General features: G+C 36.6%; 1 protein-coding gene across 16 annotated transcripts in view; it reads right to left on the reverse strand.

Moving 5' to 3' along the window:
- Positions 1 to 4,979: 4,979 nt before the first annotated feature.
- LOC110831168 (uncharacterized) overlaps positions 4,980 to 17,823 on the reverse strand; it is a 100,219-nt gene continuing 87,375 nt past the window's right edge. For all 16 annotated transcript variants that reach the window (XM_087340228.1, XM_087340237.1, XM_087340230.1 and 13 more), the window contains 2 exons: positions 15,423 to 15,684; positions 4,980 to 7,633 (listed from right to left, as the gene is read on the reverse strand). In XM_087340228.1, the coding sequence (XP_087196354.1) occupies positions 7,386 to 7,633; positions 15,423 to 15,684 (510 nt within the window). In that variant the 3' untranslated portion in view covers positions 4,980 to 7,385. The remainder of the gene's footprint in view (positions 7,634 to 15,422; positions 15,685 to 17,823) is intronic.

A 17,823-nucleotide genomic window follows, 5' to 3' on the forward strand; every position in this document is an offset into this window, starting at 1 on the left:
TATTATTCCGTGACAAAATTTTGGATTACCTGCAATGTGAATGATGCTACATTGCCAAATAATGAAGTTAAGTTGTATTTCGTATTTCGTTCTGTGGGATTAGAGACATGTGACATACTGAAATGTATCACATAATTTTGAAGTCCCGATATTGCAGAGAAATGTCGTCACGGTAACATTAGCTGTTTGTGAAGTTTCTTAACCAGTCTCACTTCGAACCTTCAGCGTTGCGCTTTTATCATCAATGGCAAAACAGCACCCCGAACTTTAACATCATTGTCCACTCCATCTTCCCATTTCAGTTTAGGCCTTCCTCTCTTCCTTCTGCTTTCCGGTTTGACATTAAAAATTTATTTTTGCAGGTCATTGCCGATCCACTCGAACAACATGGCTAGCCCATATCAACCTATCCACTTTTATGAAGGTTATAATATCCATGTCCTAATACAACGTGTACAACTCATAATTGTACATAATTCTCCATTGATTGTTGTTTTTGAATGGGCCATATATGGGCCTCAGAACTTTTCTTTCAATGAGCAAGAGCTTTTCCATCAGATGTAGATTGTACCCGTTTCCAATGTGTTAGTTAGGAATGGTCTTATATAATATGATTTTACTTTTCAGTGAAAGTATATGTGATTTCAATTGGTTCTTTAATCCATAAAAACATTTGTTAGCTACCAAAATTCATTTCTTAATTTCCTGACTATTATCATAGTTACAATTGACAAAAGACCCTAGATATGTAAATGTCTTTACTAATCAAAATGTGTAGTTAGCATTACTTTACTTTGCATTCCGACTTGTAATCATATATTTTGTTTTTCTTGATTTATTCTTAGTCCCATTCGTCTTGCTGCACTTCTAGTGTGAGGAAGGATGTAAGATTTGAGGTTTTCACAGCAGTGCATATGAAGATTCCTGTCTTCTGGGTTGTTGCGCTGTGTAGTCTGGTTGATGTTTGCCAACGCTTCAGAGGTCGTCATGACGGAGGCAGTATGACCTCTGAAACGCTGGCTAACATCAACCAGCCTACAGAGCGCAACAACCCAGAAGACAGGAATCGAGGGTTGGGATCTTGCTATGTCTGTATCATCTGCATACGCAGGTAACTGGACAGACTTATAAAATATTTTACCACTAGTTTATATATCAACATCTACTATTTTATCCAGCACAATATTAAAAAGAAGATAGGCCAGCACATCACCTTGTCTAAGACCATTCTTGAATGTTACTAGAGCTGATAAGTCTGACTGTATTCTAACGCAGAATTTATAAGGACTCGACCTTTCGAGACACTACACCCATGTGCTGATCGTAATCTAGCAGATAGACAGACAGACTTAATCTTCTCTTTTCATTACAGTCCAGGTTTTGTTGCCATGGTATTCTGAAATCACTATGCCATTCTTTTGGTTGCTCCACTTCATTACTGCAACAGGGCTGGAATGCTGTGCAGTTACCTCTTTTCACTTTCTTTGGGGAATATTTTACATCCTGCGTTTTCAGGGGTGACCAGACAAATGCGCACAGAAGGAAGCTCAGTCATAAATGCTCACACGAAAAAATGCTTACAACTTCAGCGTTTGTTCCCAAAACGTCGGTTTACTACGGTAACCAGTTGACTCTTCTGATTACTTATAGTATTGTGAATATGGCCATTTATCCATGTGAGCATCTATGACAGTGAGCTTCTTTCTGTGCGGTTTTGTCTTGGAACTGTTTTCAGGCTACTTCCAACTTGAAGTGAGTTACAGCACCCATCCATCCAGTCTGACCTTGCTTCAGAAGAGGCTCAGTCAATTTCATTAACAATGGCTGTGGTTTTGATTTGATTCTTGTATCTTTCCCAGTACAACGAGAAGAGATGAATAACAGTTTGAGAATCACACAACTAAAAATAATTTGATTCCAAACTGTGAACATTTTCATGGAAGGAATTGTCTGAATGACCATTCCAGTGTTAGTGATTTTTCTTTTGAAATTTACTACTGAGGTGGGAAATGACTGGGAACAGGTAGGTGTTCTGGATTTCATTGTCTGAAAAGTGAACAAATTTGCACAGTAGTACGTCTCATGTTATATCTCCCAAGACTCTTACAGTGCTGAAATATTCTAGAGAAGGCTTCTAAAATATATCCATTAGCATGAGAAGTCTAAGCAAAAATATAAATCTCAACTACAGTTGGTTTCCAAGCATGAATTATCAAGCTTAATGTAAATAAATGCTCCTTGGAATTTTAAAAGTTTTCAGGGCGTATATAAATTATCTTTACAAATTTACTCGTGTTTAAAATCTTTATGAAAAGACAGACTGTTTGTACATCATCTGCAAGAGAAACTCAAAGTTCCACCAAGTTCCTGGTAGATGTGAATGCATTCTTTTATTACAAAGTATTTCTTAGAATCAACAGTGACCAACACAAACCTGCGAGATGAACAAAACTCAGTGACTGACATTATAAAATATGTATGCGATGGGAGCACAAAGCCACACAGTATCACCAACATTCCTACATATTCAGTTACTTTTATTGACCACAGATGAATGAGAATGTCAATTCCTGAAGCCTTTGTATGATCCAGTTTGTAAAATCCTTACTTGATACAACCATACGCTGCAGTCCTCTTGACTCAGGGACAAAAATCTTCATGATGAAAACTAGAGGTCAAACACATGACACATCAATAAATTATGAATCATGTGTGAACATAAACCTAATAAGTTTGTTTTTAGCATATACCAAGACTATGTAAATTTAATGCAAAATTGGTCACAAAACAGACACCAAAAATTAATGCTGCTACAAATGTACGCTGTACTCAGTATGATGGATGGGATTCAAGGGCAAAACTAGCAGATATGACCCAAGATCAAGTTCCTCAAATATTTCATTAAGTGATGCTTTGAGTAATCTATGTCAGACCTTCAAATCCCTATGCCATTGTAACCTTGTTTAAGGCTGTACTGACCATATTATTGGTTCCTTGTAGACAAGTGCACAGGTAATGAACATGTCACGTTTAAGTCATCCTGTGAATGGATTGCATCTATACATTCAGAATGAATATTGAGAATAAAGAAACAATCCATTTCAGGGTATCTCTGATTTTAACTTCTCATTTAGAAATAAACTGGAGCAAACTATCCTTACATTTGTGTCAAACTAATTAGTTTTCAGAGCAACAGAATCTACTCACAACTCAGATCTATGAGAAACATTACCTTGGCCTATTAAGTAAACAGTTTCAAATGTAAATGAGAAGGGTGATAATACAAATAAAACATCGAACCCTTACTTCAAGAATGATGGGGCACGAGTAACTTATTCTGCAGATTTATAGACACATCCTATGTGTCAAAATTTGTTCTCAAGAATCAGAGTGCATATTTAACAGAATTTGTATTCTGTATCATACCAAACACAAAACTGGTAACCATGTTAAAATTACACAAGCCAGCTAATCATGCTCTCATTTTCAAGAATACTAAAAACATAGATTATGACTATCCCTTGATGCAATATAAGCTTTTTTTTTTTTTATATTTTGGCTAGAATCTGACACCTTTCAGACAATAAGTAAGGCTGTCCCACTATACACCATGTAGGCACTTGGGGAGGGGAATGGGAATAGTTCCCACTCATTCTCAACCTCGGCACCAGATGGGGGAAAGTGATAAACGTCATGCCCCGGCCCTGCTTTACCCCTGCAAAAGAACCCTGGTACCCATTGGCTAGGAGGTTGGGTGGGGCCCCAGGGCCAGTATGGATGCAGAGGTTAGAGGAAAAATTCACTACCAGTCAGGGATCAAATCCCAGACATCCAGTCTATAGCCAGTCACTATACTGACTGAGCTACCCCAACACTTTTTTTTAAAATAACATTAATTCAAAACACCCAAAAGGGTTGAGATTTACTACTGCAATATCACATTAAAGGACAACACCTAAAATATGAAACTATTTAAAATTAAATATATATGTCATAACATCCAGAGCCTGTAATTTTACACCAAAATATGCAATCCAGAGTGTTTTTCACCTTTAGTCTAATGCAAATTTGTTTAAGAGCAATAATTCAGTGCACATCCTGAAATCAGGTAACCTACACCCAGAAGACAATGAGCCGGGATAGCTAAGTCAGTATATTGACTAGCTACGGGCTGGACGACTGGGGTTCGATCCCCGACGGGGGCAGAGGATTTTTCCTCTAGCCTCTGCGTCCAGACCAGCTCTGGGGACCACCCAGCCTCCTCTACAATGGGTACCAGGAGTCCTTCCCCGGGGGTAAAGCCGGCCGGGGCGTGATGCTGACCACTCACCCCCATCTAGTGCCAAGGTGAAGAAAGAGAGGAGTTATACCTCCGCTCACCCCAAGCACCTGTATGGCACGTAGCGGGACAAACTTTACTTTACACCCAGAAAACACCTTTTATTATGGTGTTCCTGCTTGGATCACATCTTGAAATCTTAGTATCCATTACATTGTATGTAAGTGTTTTTGGAAAGTGATAATATTCAAATCTACATTTCAACTTCAACACGCTGTTCATACTACTTCAACATTGTCGTTCGATTATTACATTTATATTTTAAGACTGTTTATACAAAGGTGTATTGGAAGTAATTTCGCAGTGGAAGATACAAAACCTACATTTGACAGTGTTCAAGATGCAAAAAGTGTAACTGAAAATGATTACTATTGTTCACTAAATTTTAATTTCTTGCAGCATTATAAGTTTCCTCTAAAAGCTTCTAACATCAGAATTAATTAAGGTGTGCTGTAATGAACTTTATGCTACCTTCTTCCATTCAAACAGGCTATTTAATACAAGATATGCTCTTGGAATTATAAGGCTCTTTCTTAAATCTCACACCAAAGCACCTTGTCTTTTGTTTCCTTACATAAACATTCTAATAATTTCATATTGGACTGTTTAATCAGGTATTATGTCAATTAAACTGTGCATCTAACATAAGACATTTATTCCCACGCTTTTCTTAATAAGAAACATACTATGTTGCATCAAAGAAAACGTCAATCAATTTTCTGGAAGTGCAATTTTAGAGAGATAATTCCATGGTACATAACTGAACAGAAAACTCCTATTTAACTATGACAAATATACAACTAATCAGTTATGAACTGTTGACTCTCTAAAGAAGGCACACAAGCATGCTATACAAGAAAAATATGTGACTCGCACATAAAAATATACTATGAGGCAACATATTGTGAAATTAATTTGATTGGCACAACCATGTTTAACAAAATGTCATCATCAGATACATTTTTGTGAAGGAATCACACACAAACTTCTTAACATGATGAGCACTCTGAAGTATCACTGTAACAGATTACATCAAAGTTCACCTTAATGCAAATTGTGTCAAAACCACATAAAGTTCAGGTATAGTATGTCAGAAAATGTACACCTGCATGCAATACAATAAAAATCTTCTTACAAACAAGACAGTATTCCAGATATAGATAATGTGAAAAAGGGTAAGGGGACTGAATCTGTAAACATGTAGATTTTCATCACTGTTGGCTCAACAAGAAACAAACACATTTTTCATTTACTTGTTCATTACTGGGATTGAATCTCACCAGCTGAACTGTCATCTCAAATTTATTGCAGCTATGAACAACTACACAACAGCAGTTTGAGCTTACAAAGTACCAAGAATCAAAGGCTTCACAGTAACAAACACACTAGGTGTGCACCTACTGCTCCTACAGGCTCGTTCAGTCTCATTTTCTGTTATCTAATTCCTTGGCACTTCCTCTTCTTCCAATGCACTTCAACCCACTATATATCACTTTTCACTTAAGTTCTTTTAACAAACACAATACGTTCACCAAGGGAGAAAACATGAACACCTAAACCATAAATGTGGGAAGGATTCCCATTCAATTACTACCACTTCATCAAATATGTGCATTTCCCAACTTTAACTGATAATAATGACAATTTTCAATCTTAATATTCATTTAAACTTCTAGTAAAGCAGTACATTCTTCATCTGTGTAGTACCATCCTTCACTTTTATTTTATCTCCTAAACCACAAGTGTCTGGGTGGTACATCACTATACTTGCACAATACACAACAGTCATTAATTAATCACCTTCATTCCAAACAAACAAACAAACAATAACTACAAACCAATGGTAAACTGTGTTTAAATACTGTGCAAAGATTTGAAGCATTACTGGAAAGAGAAATTCATATTTACCATCTTTTCACATGGTTAAAGAAACAATTCCTTTCAGTTCCCTACACCCTGCTTCAAAAATAATTCAACGTGCACAACTCTCAGCATGGTAGTAAATGTTATTGTGACACAGTAAGGAATCAGATATGGATGAGTAAGTCCACATTACTCCTGCAAAGTAACTGTGCTGCAAACTGAACCACACTGTCCATCATGTATTACACACATGCACAGAACAGGAACATACATACTCAATGCAATACGAAAAAGAAAAATACAAAAATGACAGTAAGATTTGTCTAAAACGTTACTCTTTCAATCTTGACGAAGAAACTTTTCAAAACAATTTTTATGGAAGTTCTCATTTCACAATCAAGTTCACTAAAATATTCATCTTAATCTTTCATTGGAGTGGAACAGACATTTTACTGGAAGATTGAATTAAAGCAACATGCCCCTTCAGTTTGTGATCACAGTTCCGAAGTCTTCAGATATTAATAAAGTAAACATTATAGAATATTTACTGATGGAACTATGAATCAGTTCCTTGTATTGTAATTGCGCAACCAACAACCAACTCCATAAAAATCAGAAGTTTATCTGTTTCATTTATGCCAACACAACTTTGATGATTACATCCTAAAATGGTGATAATCTGTAGTGCATTCATTAGCTCACTTGTTAAAACAAGTAAATCAAAGCTTCTTATCTGTAACTGGTAACTTCCACCAACTTGATTATCAGTAAGTGAAGATATGAGGAACACAAACAACTTCTGCATGTTATATCTGCATGCTGGGAGGAGCAAACAAACTGCTGTGGTATGCAAAGCTTTCTGTCAACATTCACCTTTAAATCTGAAATGTCTACGGTATTCACAAGATACATGTTTTCAGACAAGTTTGTCACATGGATGTTCTTTTGAAAAGTCACAGTCAACTTACAAAATGTGCCAATGGAGACAGATAGTACAAGCACATACTTTAAAATACCAATAAACCTGCAACTTCTAATTTTTTTCAGTCGCTTCTAACTACAAGTAGTATGAGCATCTGAAGTACAAGTTCGAAGAGTACAGAAATTTCAATTAGTGGACATATGTGATGCACAATTATTTTAAACAGATAAGGAAGCTTGCCTGTCCAAATACCGACAACAGTTATTCAGAGGTCGGAGCAGTAGTTTCATCTTTCCCCGCTTCTGTGGCCAATTTCAAGTCAGACTGCTGCGTACTACTGGCTGTTGCTGGTTTGGTGCTTGCAGGGACTCCACTACCATTGCTGCTGCTGGTGCTGTTGCTGCTAGTGGAGTTGGCATTACTACTATCCGGCATCTTATTTTCACTACTTACATGAGGATTTGATTCAGGCTTGCCTTCAGAACCACGTTCCAGCTTCATGTTTGTTCCTGTTAAAATAATATTAAGATGTCAGTGTGGAATCTCAGAATTTCCAATACCCATATGAAACAGTACAATTTTAGTCCCATGAATAGTACAGTAGAAGTTTATTATGAGAGCGCCCAATGTTCAGAAAAATGTCATACTGAATACTAGTCATATGCAAGTAAACATCTGGGAGGGTTAAATTTTCCAGAGCCAAGCAGCAAATAATAAAGTTAATTTCATGATATAATTGATACTGTAACAATTGTACTTAAAATTGTATATATTCAAAAGTCCTGAAACAGTGTTTTTGTCTTACTGACAATAAACACTCAATACATAAGGGAAAGACATTTATGCTAGTTTAATAATTGGGAGAATTTATCCTTTATAAGTGTTAGTGTGAACCTTAAAACAAACATGGTGTCTATAAAATTATGGAACAAACATGTCACTTACAGAGTTTGACAGTAATACATCTCTAAAATACATACTGTTGCACACCACTAGTAATGTATCCCACCCCAATTCTTTCATGGTGTTGTCAAGGTCAGCCAACACCAAGGGATTGGCAACATCAGAACTAGCGCACACATGCATTCCCTCCATTATGTTCTTAGGGCTTGAAGAACACTGTAGAACTGCAGCTCTTTCTCAAATTTATGACACCCCTCTAAAAGGCGGCTGGAGCAGAGAAATGCGAGTTTTCTGACAGCGGAGTTAGATAAGGACAGAGTACAAAGTAAACTGAAGGAGTTCTGAAGTAAGAGAGCTCTATCCAATGCATTATGACACAGAAAAGAACATTTATATTCAAATGATCAGTACTGTGAATTGTGGAGTGTCAGAAAATAACCAATGGTACTCATAATGGTCTTAAATAAATCCACTGTGTAATCACCAATCACAAGACAACATTGAGATACATAGATGCTATAGTCATAATATTCACTGTATTTCTAGAACATTGCATTTCTTTTAAAAGGTACAGGGCTGTTAACTTTATAAAAACAAACCTTGGAGGTCTATTATACCAACTGTTAAATCATGTAACACACAAAACCCATCTGGACAGTACATGTGAAATCAAGAAAAGAATATTAAATACAGTAGATTCTGGTTAATTGGGCCATCGGTTAATCGAGGCAGCTGTTTATTTGGGGCAGATTTTAAACAAACCTTTTTAACTTTTTATATGGAATTTTGCATAATTGGGGCAGCCACTTAATTGGGCCAAAGTGTTCTAGTCCCGAAGTGTCCCAATTAACCAAAATCTACTTAACCTCTATTTTCCCTCTTCTTGCAACATACAGGAATGGAAATTCAATCCAAATTGAATATCAATCAGTTGCAGAGAATAACAAACTTTATTTCAGCACAAGATAAACAAATCAAAAGAGTAAAACCAACTGAAAAGCCAAAAACAAAGAATTTATTGAGGTGATGGGTCACAAATGCCTTTAAAGGGCAGTTCCATAGTGAAAAAACATTTCAGGTCAAGTCAGTCAATCAACAACTCATGTCAAACAAGGGTGGGTCAGAAAGTTTATGCAATGATTTATTTTACAGCTTGCTGTGTTGGCTGCAATGCTTATTTTATGTGCATGTAGAAGCACTCTATATGTTACTGTGAAATACTTTTGACCTTGACTGGTCAGTTGTAATAGAATTGACATGGCTTCTCCACTTTCTGTATGCACCAAAGAACACATCTGCCAAGGCATACTGAACCTCTATTGCAGTGTTGTGGAACCTTTCTACACTCGTGGCAAATAAATATTGTCAGAGTCATGGTGGCACACCAACCTCATTTTGCATACCGTGGGGTGGTGGTAGATTGTTTATAGCACTGATTGGAAGCGAAAACTTCTTATAAATTGACCCCAACAGAAAAATGTTCTATTTGATGTTTATAATTATCCATCTTTATTATTATGTCATTTATTTTAAATATACTCATTATTTGAAATAAATTAAAATATAATATTAACCAACAGTTTGATCCAAAATTTATTAACTATGTGTAAACATTTAAAATTAAAGATACTTATTTATATTCGTACATGCAAAATGCATAAAAAATACAGAGTGGCAATGAAAGTAAAGGGGAGGTACACACTTTTTGCTGCAAAGTGGTTGTGCTGTTTTCCAATTCCATTTAGTATATCTTGTCTGTCCTTAGTATGCCTGACCATAATAAAGAAAATGAAAACTGAGACAGAGCAGAGAACAAGATTAACAATTATTTATCTCATTATGGTTATAATTATAACATGAGGTGAAAATTTTGTGGCACACCCGTTGCGTATCACTGCTCTATTGTAATGAAGGTGCACTGTCACTGGGGATGAGACGTGGATCTACCATTATATCCCAGAGAGCAAGAGTATGGAATGGAAAAACTGACATGACCAGTCACAAAGTTCAAAACCTAACCATATATGGGAAAAAGTGATGTTGAAATTTTTTGGGATGCACAGGGGCCAATTTTGGAGCACTAACAGGGGGACAACAGTAAACAGTGTAACCTACAATGAAATACTTCGGACCAGTTGAAACTGGCTATTCGAACCAAAGGTATAGTGATTTTGCATGATAATGCCCTTCTGCACAGTGCTGCCCACAGCACTGAAAGCCTCCATCAACTGAACTTTGAGGCATTGAAGCATCACTATACAGTCCTGAAATAACTCCCTCGTATCACCCGTTTGGCCCACTGAAAGATGTTTTGAGGGGCTAATATTTTGCCAGTGACCACAAACTGAAACCCATGCCTAACAAAGGAAAAATTGAATTTTTTGGAAATATATGAAACAAATGTCAAACACAATGAAGAAGCACTGTGGATAAGAAACCATATTTACCAAAACCAGAGAATGGAATGGGAACCAATAACAGAGCAGGAGGTAACAGCAGTTCTAAAAGAAACTCTGAACTGAAAGGACACAGGAGCAGACCAGAAATCAAATTTCTGGCTGAAGAACCTCATTGGGACACATCAACATTCAGCGAAAGTTTTCAACAAACTGATTAAGCAAGATTAGATTCCAGACTGGTTGACCCATGGAGTAATATACCTTATTACAAAAAATGAAAACACTGAATTACCAAAAAATTATAGACCTGTGACATGCCTCCCTACAGTATATAAATTACTTACAGCAGCCATTGCCAACAGAATGCAGCAACATATTGAAGATCAAAATTTACTGCCGAGGATCAAGAGGATGCCGAGATCATATATACTGGTATCAAAAACAATATTACAAGAATATTGAAGCAGGAAGAACAACTTGTGCATGGCCTGGATTGACTATAAAAAGGCATTTGACAGTGTTCCTCACAGTTGGATACTTAAATCTTTAGAGTTCATCATCATCATATTCATCAAGTATTAGGCCAAGTGGCCTGTTTCGGTTTCATTCCATCTTTTTAACGGTTTTCCCAGGCTTCTCTTTCCATTCGGTCTGTAGTTCAAAAGTTGGTTTGGGATTTTATTAGAGTCCATTCTTTCAATGTGATTATTCCAATTGGCACGATAATTCTGAATAAATTTAGAGACTGGTTCGACTTTCAATTTTTATAGAATTTCTTCATTTCTTTTGTGGTCCAAAAGTGTAAAGCCAGCAGTTTTCCTCATAAATTTCATCTCCGCTGCTTGCAATCTTTTCTCATCCGCCTTTCTAATTGTCCAGACTTCACTTCCATACAATAGTACCGGTCTTGTTAGTCCTGTAAATGTTTAATCTTGTATGTTGTAACAAGGAGGGTTTGAAGACGTGGTTTATGACTCCGGTTGTTTGTATAAATTTTGAGGGCATATCTTTCTCACCTTCATAAGATAGGGTGCAGCCTAAATAATTAATGTGTTGACTTGTTCTAGAGTTTTATTATTTATACAGATTTTGCTCCTGACAGGGTCTTTGCCTGAAAATGCCATAATTTTAGTTTTTTCAACAGATATTGACATATCAAAATCTGAGGCAGTCTTTTGTAGATTGTATATTGCCTGCTGTAGTTCATCTTCTGATCTGGCAATAAGTACTTGGTCATCTGCGAATAGTAGGGTATCTAAGATCACATTTCTGTTTATTAGTATTCCTCCATGTTTTCCCCCTCTCCAGCATTTGATAATTGTATCCATATAGATCATAAATAAAAGAAGGGAGAGGCCACAGCCTTGTCTTACTCCTTTGTTAACTGATTTCCATTCAGATGGATTAGAGTCTGTTTTTACTGAGATTTTGTTACTATATATGTTGTATATAGCATGAATTATTTGATCAGGTATGTTATCAGTGGCTAGAGTGTCCAGAAGAATGTTCCTATTAACAATGTCGAAAGCTTTTTCAAAATCAATAAAAGATAAATAGGTTTTAATATTAAATTCCCTGTTTTTTTCTATTAGTATTTTTAAAGGGAAATATCTATCACAACAAGAGCGTCCTCTTCGAAATCTGTTCTTCTCCCAACCTTTCTTTGTAGTATTCGTAAAGTTTGTTCTTTATGATGTTGGCATATATCTTATAACCTGAGTTTAGTAAACTGATGCCTCTGTAATTTTCACATTTTTTTATATCTCCTTTCTTATGAAACGGCACTACTACAGCGTTTTGGTGGGATTCCACCCTGCCAAATTAAGTTTAGAAAATAGAAGAATCTAAAGGATGCGGCAGAGGAAACGCATGTTTTTCAAATGGCTAGTACTCGGCAAGGAGGAGGGTGGGGGATTTCTGCCCCTTGCTAGTAGACAGCTTAGATGATGCAGTTTCAGTAGCCATGGCACCGTGGACCTGCGAGCATCGGGTGTTTGTCGTTGAAAATTATATCAAAAGTGGTGAATCCGTGGCCGCCTCGCTCCCCTGACCTGTCCATATGTGACTATTTTTTGTGGGGTTACCTCAAATCAAAGGTCTACAGAAACAAACCATGCAACATCCAGGAACTGAAAGATTCCATTCGCCAGGAAATCGCTACTGTGGGGGGAAGAAATGTTGGGAAGAGCAATGCAGAATTTCGAGGAGGCTGCAAGAGTGCGTACAGAAGGAAGGGCGTCACTTGACGGACGTTACTTTTTGGAAGTAATTCAAAAAGTTCAACAAAACTGCATTTTAAAACCTTTCTTTTTGTGTAATTAACATTTTTAATTTGAAAATCAACTGAGTTATTGTTATTTGAGAAACATGCGTTTCCTCTGCCGCATCCTGTATATCGAAAGTCCTCTCCAGCATATTTCAAAAGCTCCATCTGTACGCCATCCTACCAGGTGATTTATTTTTTGAATGTTCAAGGACACTGATTAGTTCTCCAAATGATATGAAAGCTACAAATTCATTGTTTGAGGATGCCTTAGTCAGTTTGTCAAATTTTGATGACCATAAATTTTTGAAGTAACCAAGCCAGGTGTCTGTTTTAATGCTATGTATTTTCACATTCTCTCTTATGTCAGTTCTCAACTTTTTAAGTATTTTAAAAGTCTGGGGGTTTGGTTTTGTAACATCTCTTTCTAGTTGTGCGGCAAAATTGTCCCACATTTCTCTGTGCCTTTTTCTGACTTCTGTTTTTGAAATTCCCCGATTTCGTTTATATTCAATTTCATCTTCTAGACGGCGTGTTTACAGATATTTTTTGAATGCCAGTCATTTTTCACTTACAACTTTTACTATATGTTCATCCCATTTTTGAATACCTTTCCTTCTATGCCATTTGCTTCTTAAACCGATGCTTTCTGTAGCTGCTTGTTTTAGTATGAAAGTAAGGTTATCCCATTCTTCCTCAATATCACTACTGATTTTTACTTGTTGAAGCAATGTCAATACTCTGTTCTTAAAAAGCCATCTTATGCTTGTATCTCTCAAAAGGTTTATCTTGAATGTTTTATCTAAATTTCTGGTTTATTGTTTTCTCTTGTACTATCTAGGAGGAATTCTAGAGGTGATGCTAGTAAATAGTGATCTGTTTTTATCTCCGGGCCTTGGTAAACTCTGACATCTAAAATAAAATCTGAGGTCTTCTGGTTTCATATTATGTGGTCAATGATTGTACGTGAACCTCTGGCTGACCAAGTGTATTTATGCGCATCTTTGTGTTGGAAATATGTGTTCATTATTTTCAAATCATTATAAAGAGTGAAGTCTCTCAGTTTCACACCATTATTATTGCAAATTGTTTTGCTGAATGTGCCAATATTCCTTCTGGATTTGTTGGTACCAATTCTAGCATTGAAGTCTCCCATTAGTACTACCATGTCAGATTTGTTTATTTTATCGATTATTTGTTATAATAGCTTGTAGAATTGATCAGCACTCCTACCACTGGACTTGCTGCTCTTTGGCCAGCTACCAAATGGGAAGGACAATTATATTGATTTCAAGTTTCAAAGAAATACAACCCGGACAGCTATTAACGATGACCACCTAGGCTTAAACACGGTTACAAATCTTTAGAGTTAATTGGAGTTAATGAAAAGATAATATCTTTCACTATGAAAGCTATGAATAGTTGGAAAATTAGTATGGAACTAAATACGAGAGATAAAGTAACTGAAACAACAGATATCAGAGTAAATTGTGGAATATTCCAAGGTGATTCACTCTCACCATTGTTATTTTGTATCAATTTAATCCCTCTTTCACAAAGCTAAACCGAATGAATATAGGATATGAAGAACATAAAACTAAAACAAAAGTCTCACACCTGATCTACAAGGGTGACTTAAAATTGATATGGAAATCAGAGAAAGAACTTCAGGAACAACTCCATACAGTCAAGATATTCAGTAATGATATCAGAATGAAATTTGGACTGGATAAATGTGTAAAGGTTGTGTATAAAAAAGGAAAATTTGCTGAATCAGAAAATCTGTTAATTGATAGGGACATAGAAATACATCATCAAGAAATGAAAGATAAACTGAAGAAGGAATATGATGGAAGATTAAGGATGATACTGAAATCAGAATTGAATACCAGAAACAAAATCACTGCCATAAATGCATTAGCAGTTCCAATATTTTGGTACAGTTTTGAAATAATTAACTGGTGACTGGAAGAACTTCAGAAAATTGACAGAAAAATGAGGAAAACACTGACAATGTTGAGCTATACAGTAATTTTATTCTATTTTATGTACCATAACGCAAATGTAATCTGCATGTGCTCAATTTCCAGATTACTATAATTTAAAACTGTTCTATAACCTGTGAAACCAACACAATGGACCTACAAGCATTCGTTATTATAATGTAGACATTTATACAACAGGCTGTTCACATTCCTGGAGCACTTACAATAGGTTCAGTAACTATATACTTGAGGATGAAGATTTGAGGTTGAAACATGTAGTAAAATGACTGTTTGACAGCAATGCCTCTATAACAAATGTTGAGGACAGTCTTACTAATAATCATTCTTCATCACACAACAGGATACAACCATTCAAGTTACCTAGAATCTCTGCTGGTTATGTATAAAATGTGTTATCTACTACAGTAAAGGAAAAACACCATACATAAGCTAATCTCAACAGTTTAGTGATAGAACCGAAGAGAGAAGTTACAGCAATTTAAAAATGTTTTACTCTATCTCATACGAGTCTTATGCAATGAATTAACATTTTTCAGAAAGAGGCAGAAGATATGAACATTTACCAGATACACAAAATGTGAATATTAAACATTTCATGAGATTAAAATGCACAACAAACAAAACACAATAATCTACTGATATTTACTGCTACAAGATTTCAGATATTTTACGATTCCTTACTCTAGACAAAATGCAGACTTTTGAACCACTTTAGTAATGTACAAACCATGAGCTCCATAATATGGCTGCCCTCCAGGCTGGCTGGTCTGCATTTTATTGATGTTTGGTGGTGGCCGTGATGGAGGCACATGTGATGAGTTGTGCTGAGGCCTGTGTCGACCAGAACTGCCCATCATGTTATTCCCCGGTGACCCCGCACCTTGCTGATAGGATACTGGTCGTTGGATTGGGGCTGGGTAACGAGGAGCTGATGGCATGCCTCCACGTACTCCAAGGTTCATCTGGCCCCTTACACTTTGCTGAAAAGCCTGAAAATTAAAACAGTCAATTTCTAAGGCCTGACATAAAAACACAATAAGATTAAGAAAATTACATGCAAATTCCAAATGGCCTAATTACATATACACACGATGGCAGTGTAATGGAAACATGGATGATACTTTTGGATTGGTGGATACTTTGCTTAGTTTGTGGTGATACACCCTTATTTACATGTTTCTAAGATTTAATGTCAAATTATGTAAAGTGCAGGATATGCAAAAATCATTAGCTTAGTACCAACTTCCACTTTAAAACAAATGGAGTGTTCAGCACATACCGAGGGTAAATTACAAAGCAATGCATGAACATAAAAACAACTGTACTATGACCACTGACCTTATGGTCAAATATTATAATAGCCCAATAAAATTTAAGGTAACCATTTATTGCCTTGTATAAACAATTACAAAAACCTAAGTTGTTTCAAGGAAATTTAAGTAAAATTTAAATTCCTAAGTGAACTATTTATATCTCAGGATTCTGGTTGCTATACTCAGTACTAGATTGTTATGTGACAGACACAGGCTGTCCTGAACCAAAGTAACCAACTTGATACAAAGCAGGTGATATAAGTGTGCATGCATTTATGTACAATTAAAAATTAAAATGGGCCTGCTGTGTGAGTGATGAACAATTACATCAAGGTGTGATTTGAAACAACTTCAAATTCCATGTTCTTATACGGAAAATGCAGTATTTGTTTAAAATGTGCTCAAAATCTAGCACACATGTTCAAGGTCAAACACCAAATCTGACTGGAAATTAGCAATCAAGTACAGAAATCTGTAAATCATTCATTTAACTTTTCAGAAACTCCTCATTTTGTTGATTCAACAATGTAACACATTCACAAATAGCAGAAAATTATCTGCAGATATATTAAAAATATGTATAAACTAGAAGTCCAATATAACCATTTCTGGTTAACACTTATATACACCCATGGCTGGTCTGCAAACACCAATTGCACAGCTACTACTATACAATTCAATTGAACTGATATGGAATAAAGGACATGATAAGTCACCCAACTGTCGAATGTTGACAGACTCCTGAATGAAGCAACTGATTGTCGTTAACGAGGACTAAATTCTACATGTTCAACATGCAGCGCAATTGAAGGGGCAAGACCCACAAAGAAATAGCTTGAGACAAAGTTTAGGAAATGAAAGTGATGACTCAGAATAAAGTGGCACTGAGGGCGAAGACAACAGTGACAACCCATTAACTATTACAGTACTATAACTGTTGTTTTACGCTTATCTATGAAGACACTGGAAAATACTATCACAACTTTGAGAACAAGAAAAAGGTAATACTTCACATCTCTATTAAACTGTTTGCTTAATGTTGCATGTTCTCAGCATCAATACTCTGCATACGCATGTGCAAACAAGCAAGACTCACTTCTCCTCTGTCTGACACCACTGCCATTCAAAATCATATGCTTATCTCCATATGCCTTCAAATATTATGTACCAAGTTCTAGCAAACCTGTGGAGTGGACTTGAAGCCAGCAGTTCTAGCACCACAGCAGGGAACTGGTGGTTCTAGCAAACCTGTAGATAAAGTGACTTATAACAGGTAGCCGTCAAGGTAGGCAGAAGCCACACAAGGAATTCTCTAACACAGAGCCTCAATTTGAAAGTCAATTCCTCTCAGCAGGGAGGGAGCCAGGAGTTCTGGCATACCACTTAGGGGAGCTGACAGCATCAGCCAAGTCAGGGAAGCTGAGAAGGCAACCAGGGGTAGGGGGGATTCATCAGTTGTAAGAAACCTACCTTTACTATTTATAAAGGTTGCCTTCATGGTGAGCCAGCAGCTCAGGCATACCACCACAGGGAGCTAGTGGTTCTAGCAAATCAGTGGACTGGGAGCCAGCAGTTCTGGCATACCACCATAGGGAATGGGCGGTTCTAGCGAACCTGTGGACAAAGGTAATCTATAATATGAAGCCTTCAAGGTAGGCAGGCTTCATCTGGTAAAGACCAAGTGCCTGCACATGCCAGGAGGAACCTTAAAAACCAGGGAGAGAAAGTAGCACCAGAGGCTCATGGTAGCTAGGGTACTGATCAGTCTGCCTAAAATACCCAGGGACTCTATGAAACTGGGGACCTATAGGGTGG

Source organism: Zootermopsis nevadensis, unplaced genomic scaffold (genome assembly GCF_977971745.1).
Source record: "Zootermopsis nevadensis isolate Lab colony 2312 unplaced genomic scaffold, Znev_1.0 Znev_ptg000061l, whole genome shotgun sequence".
Classification (NCBI taxonomy): Eukaryota; Metazoa; Arthropoda; class Insecta; order Blattodea; family Termopsidae; genus Zootermopsis; species Zootermopsis nevadensis.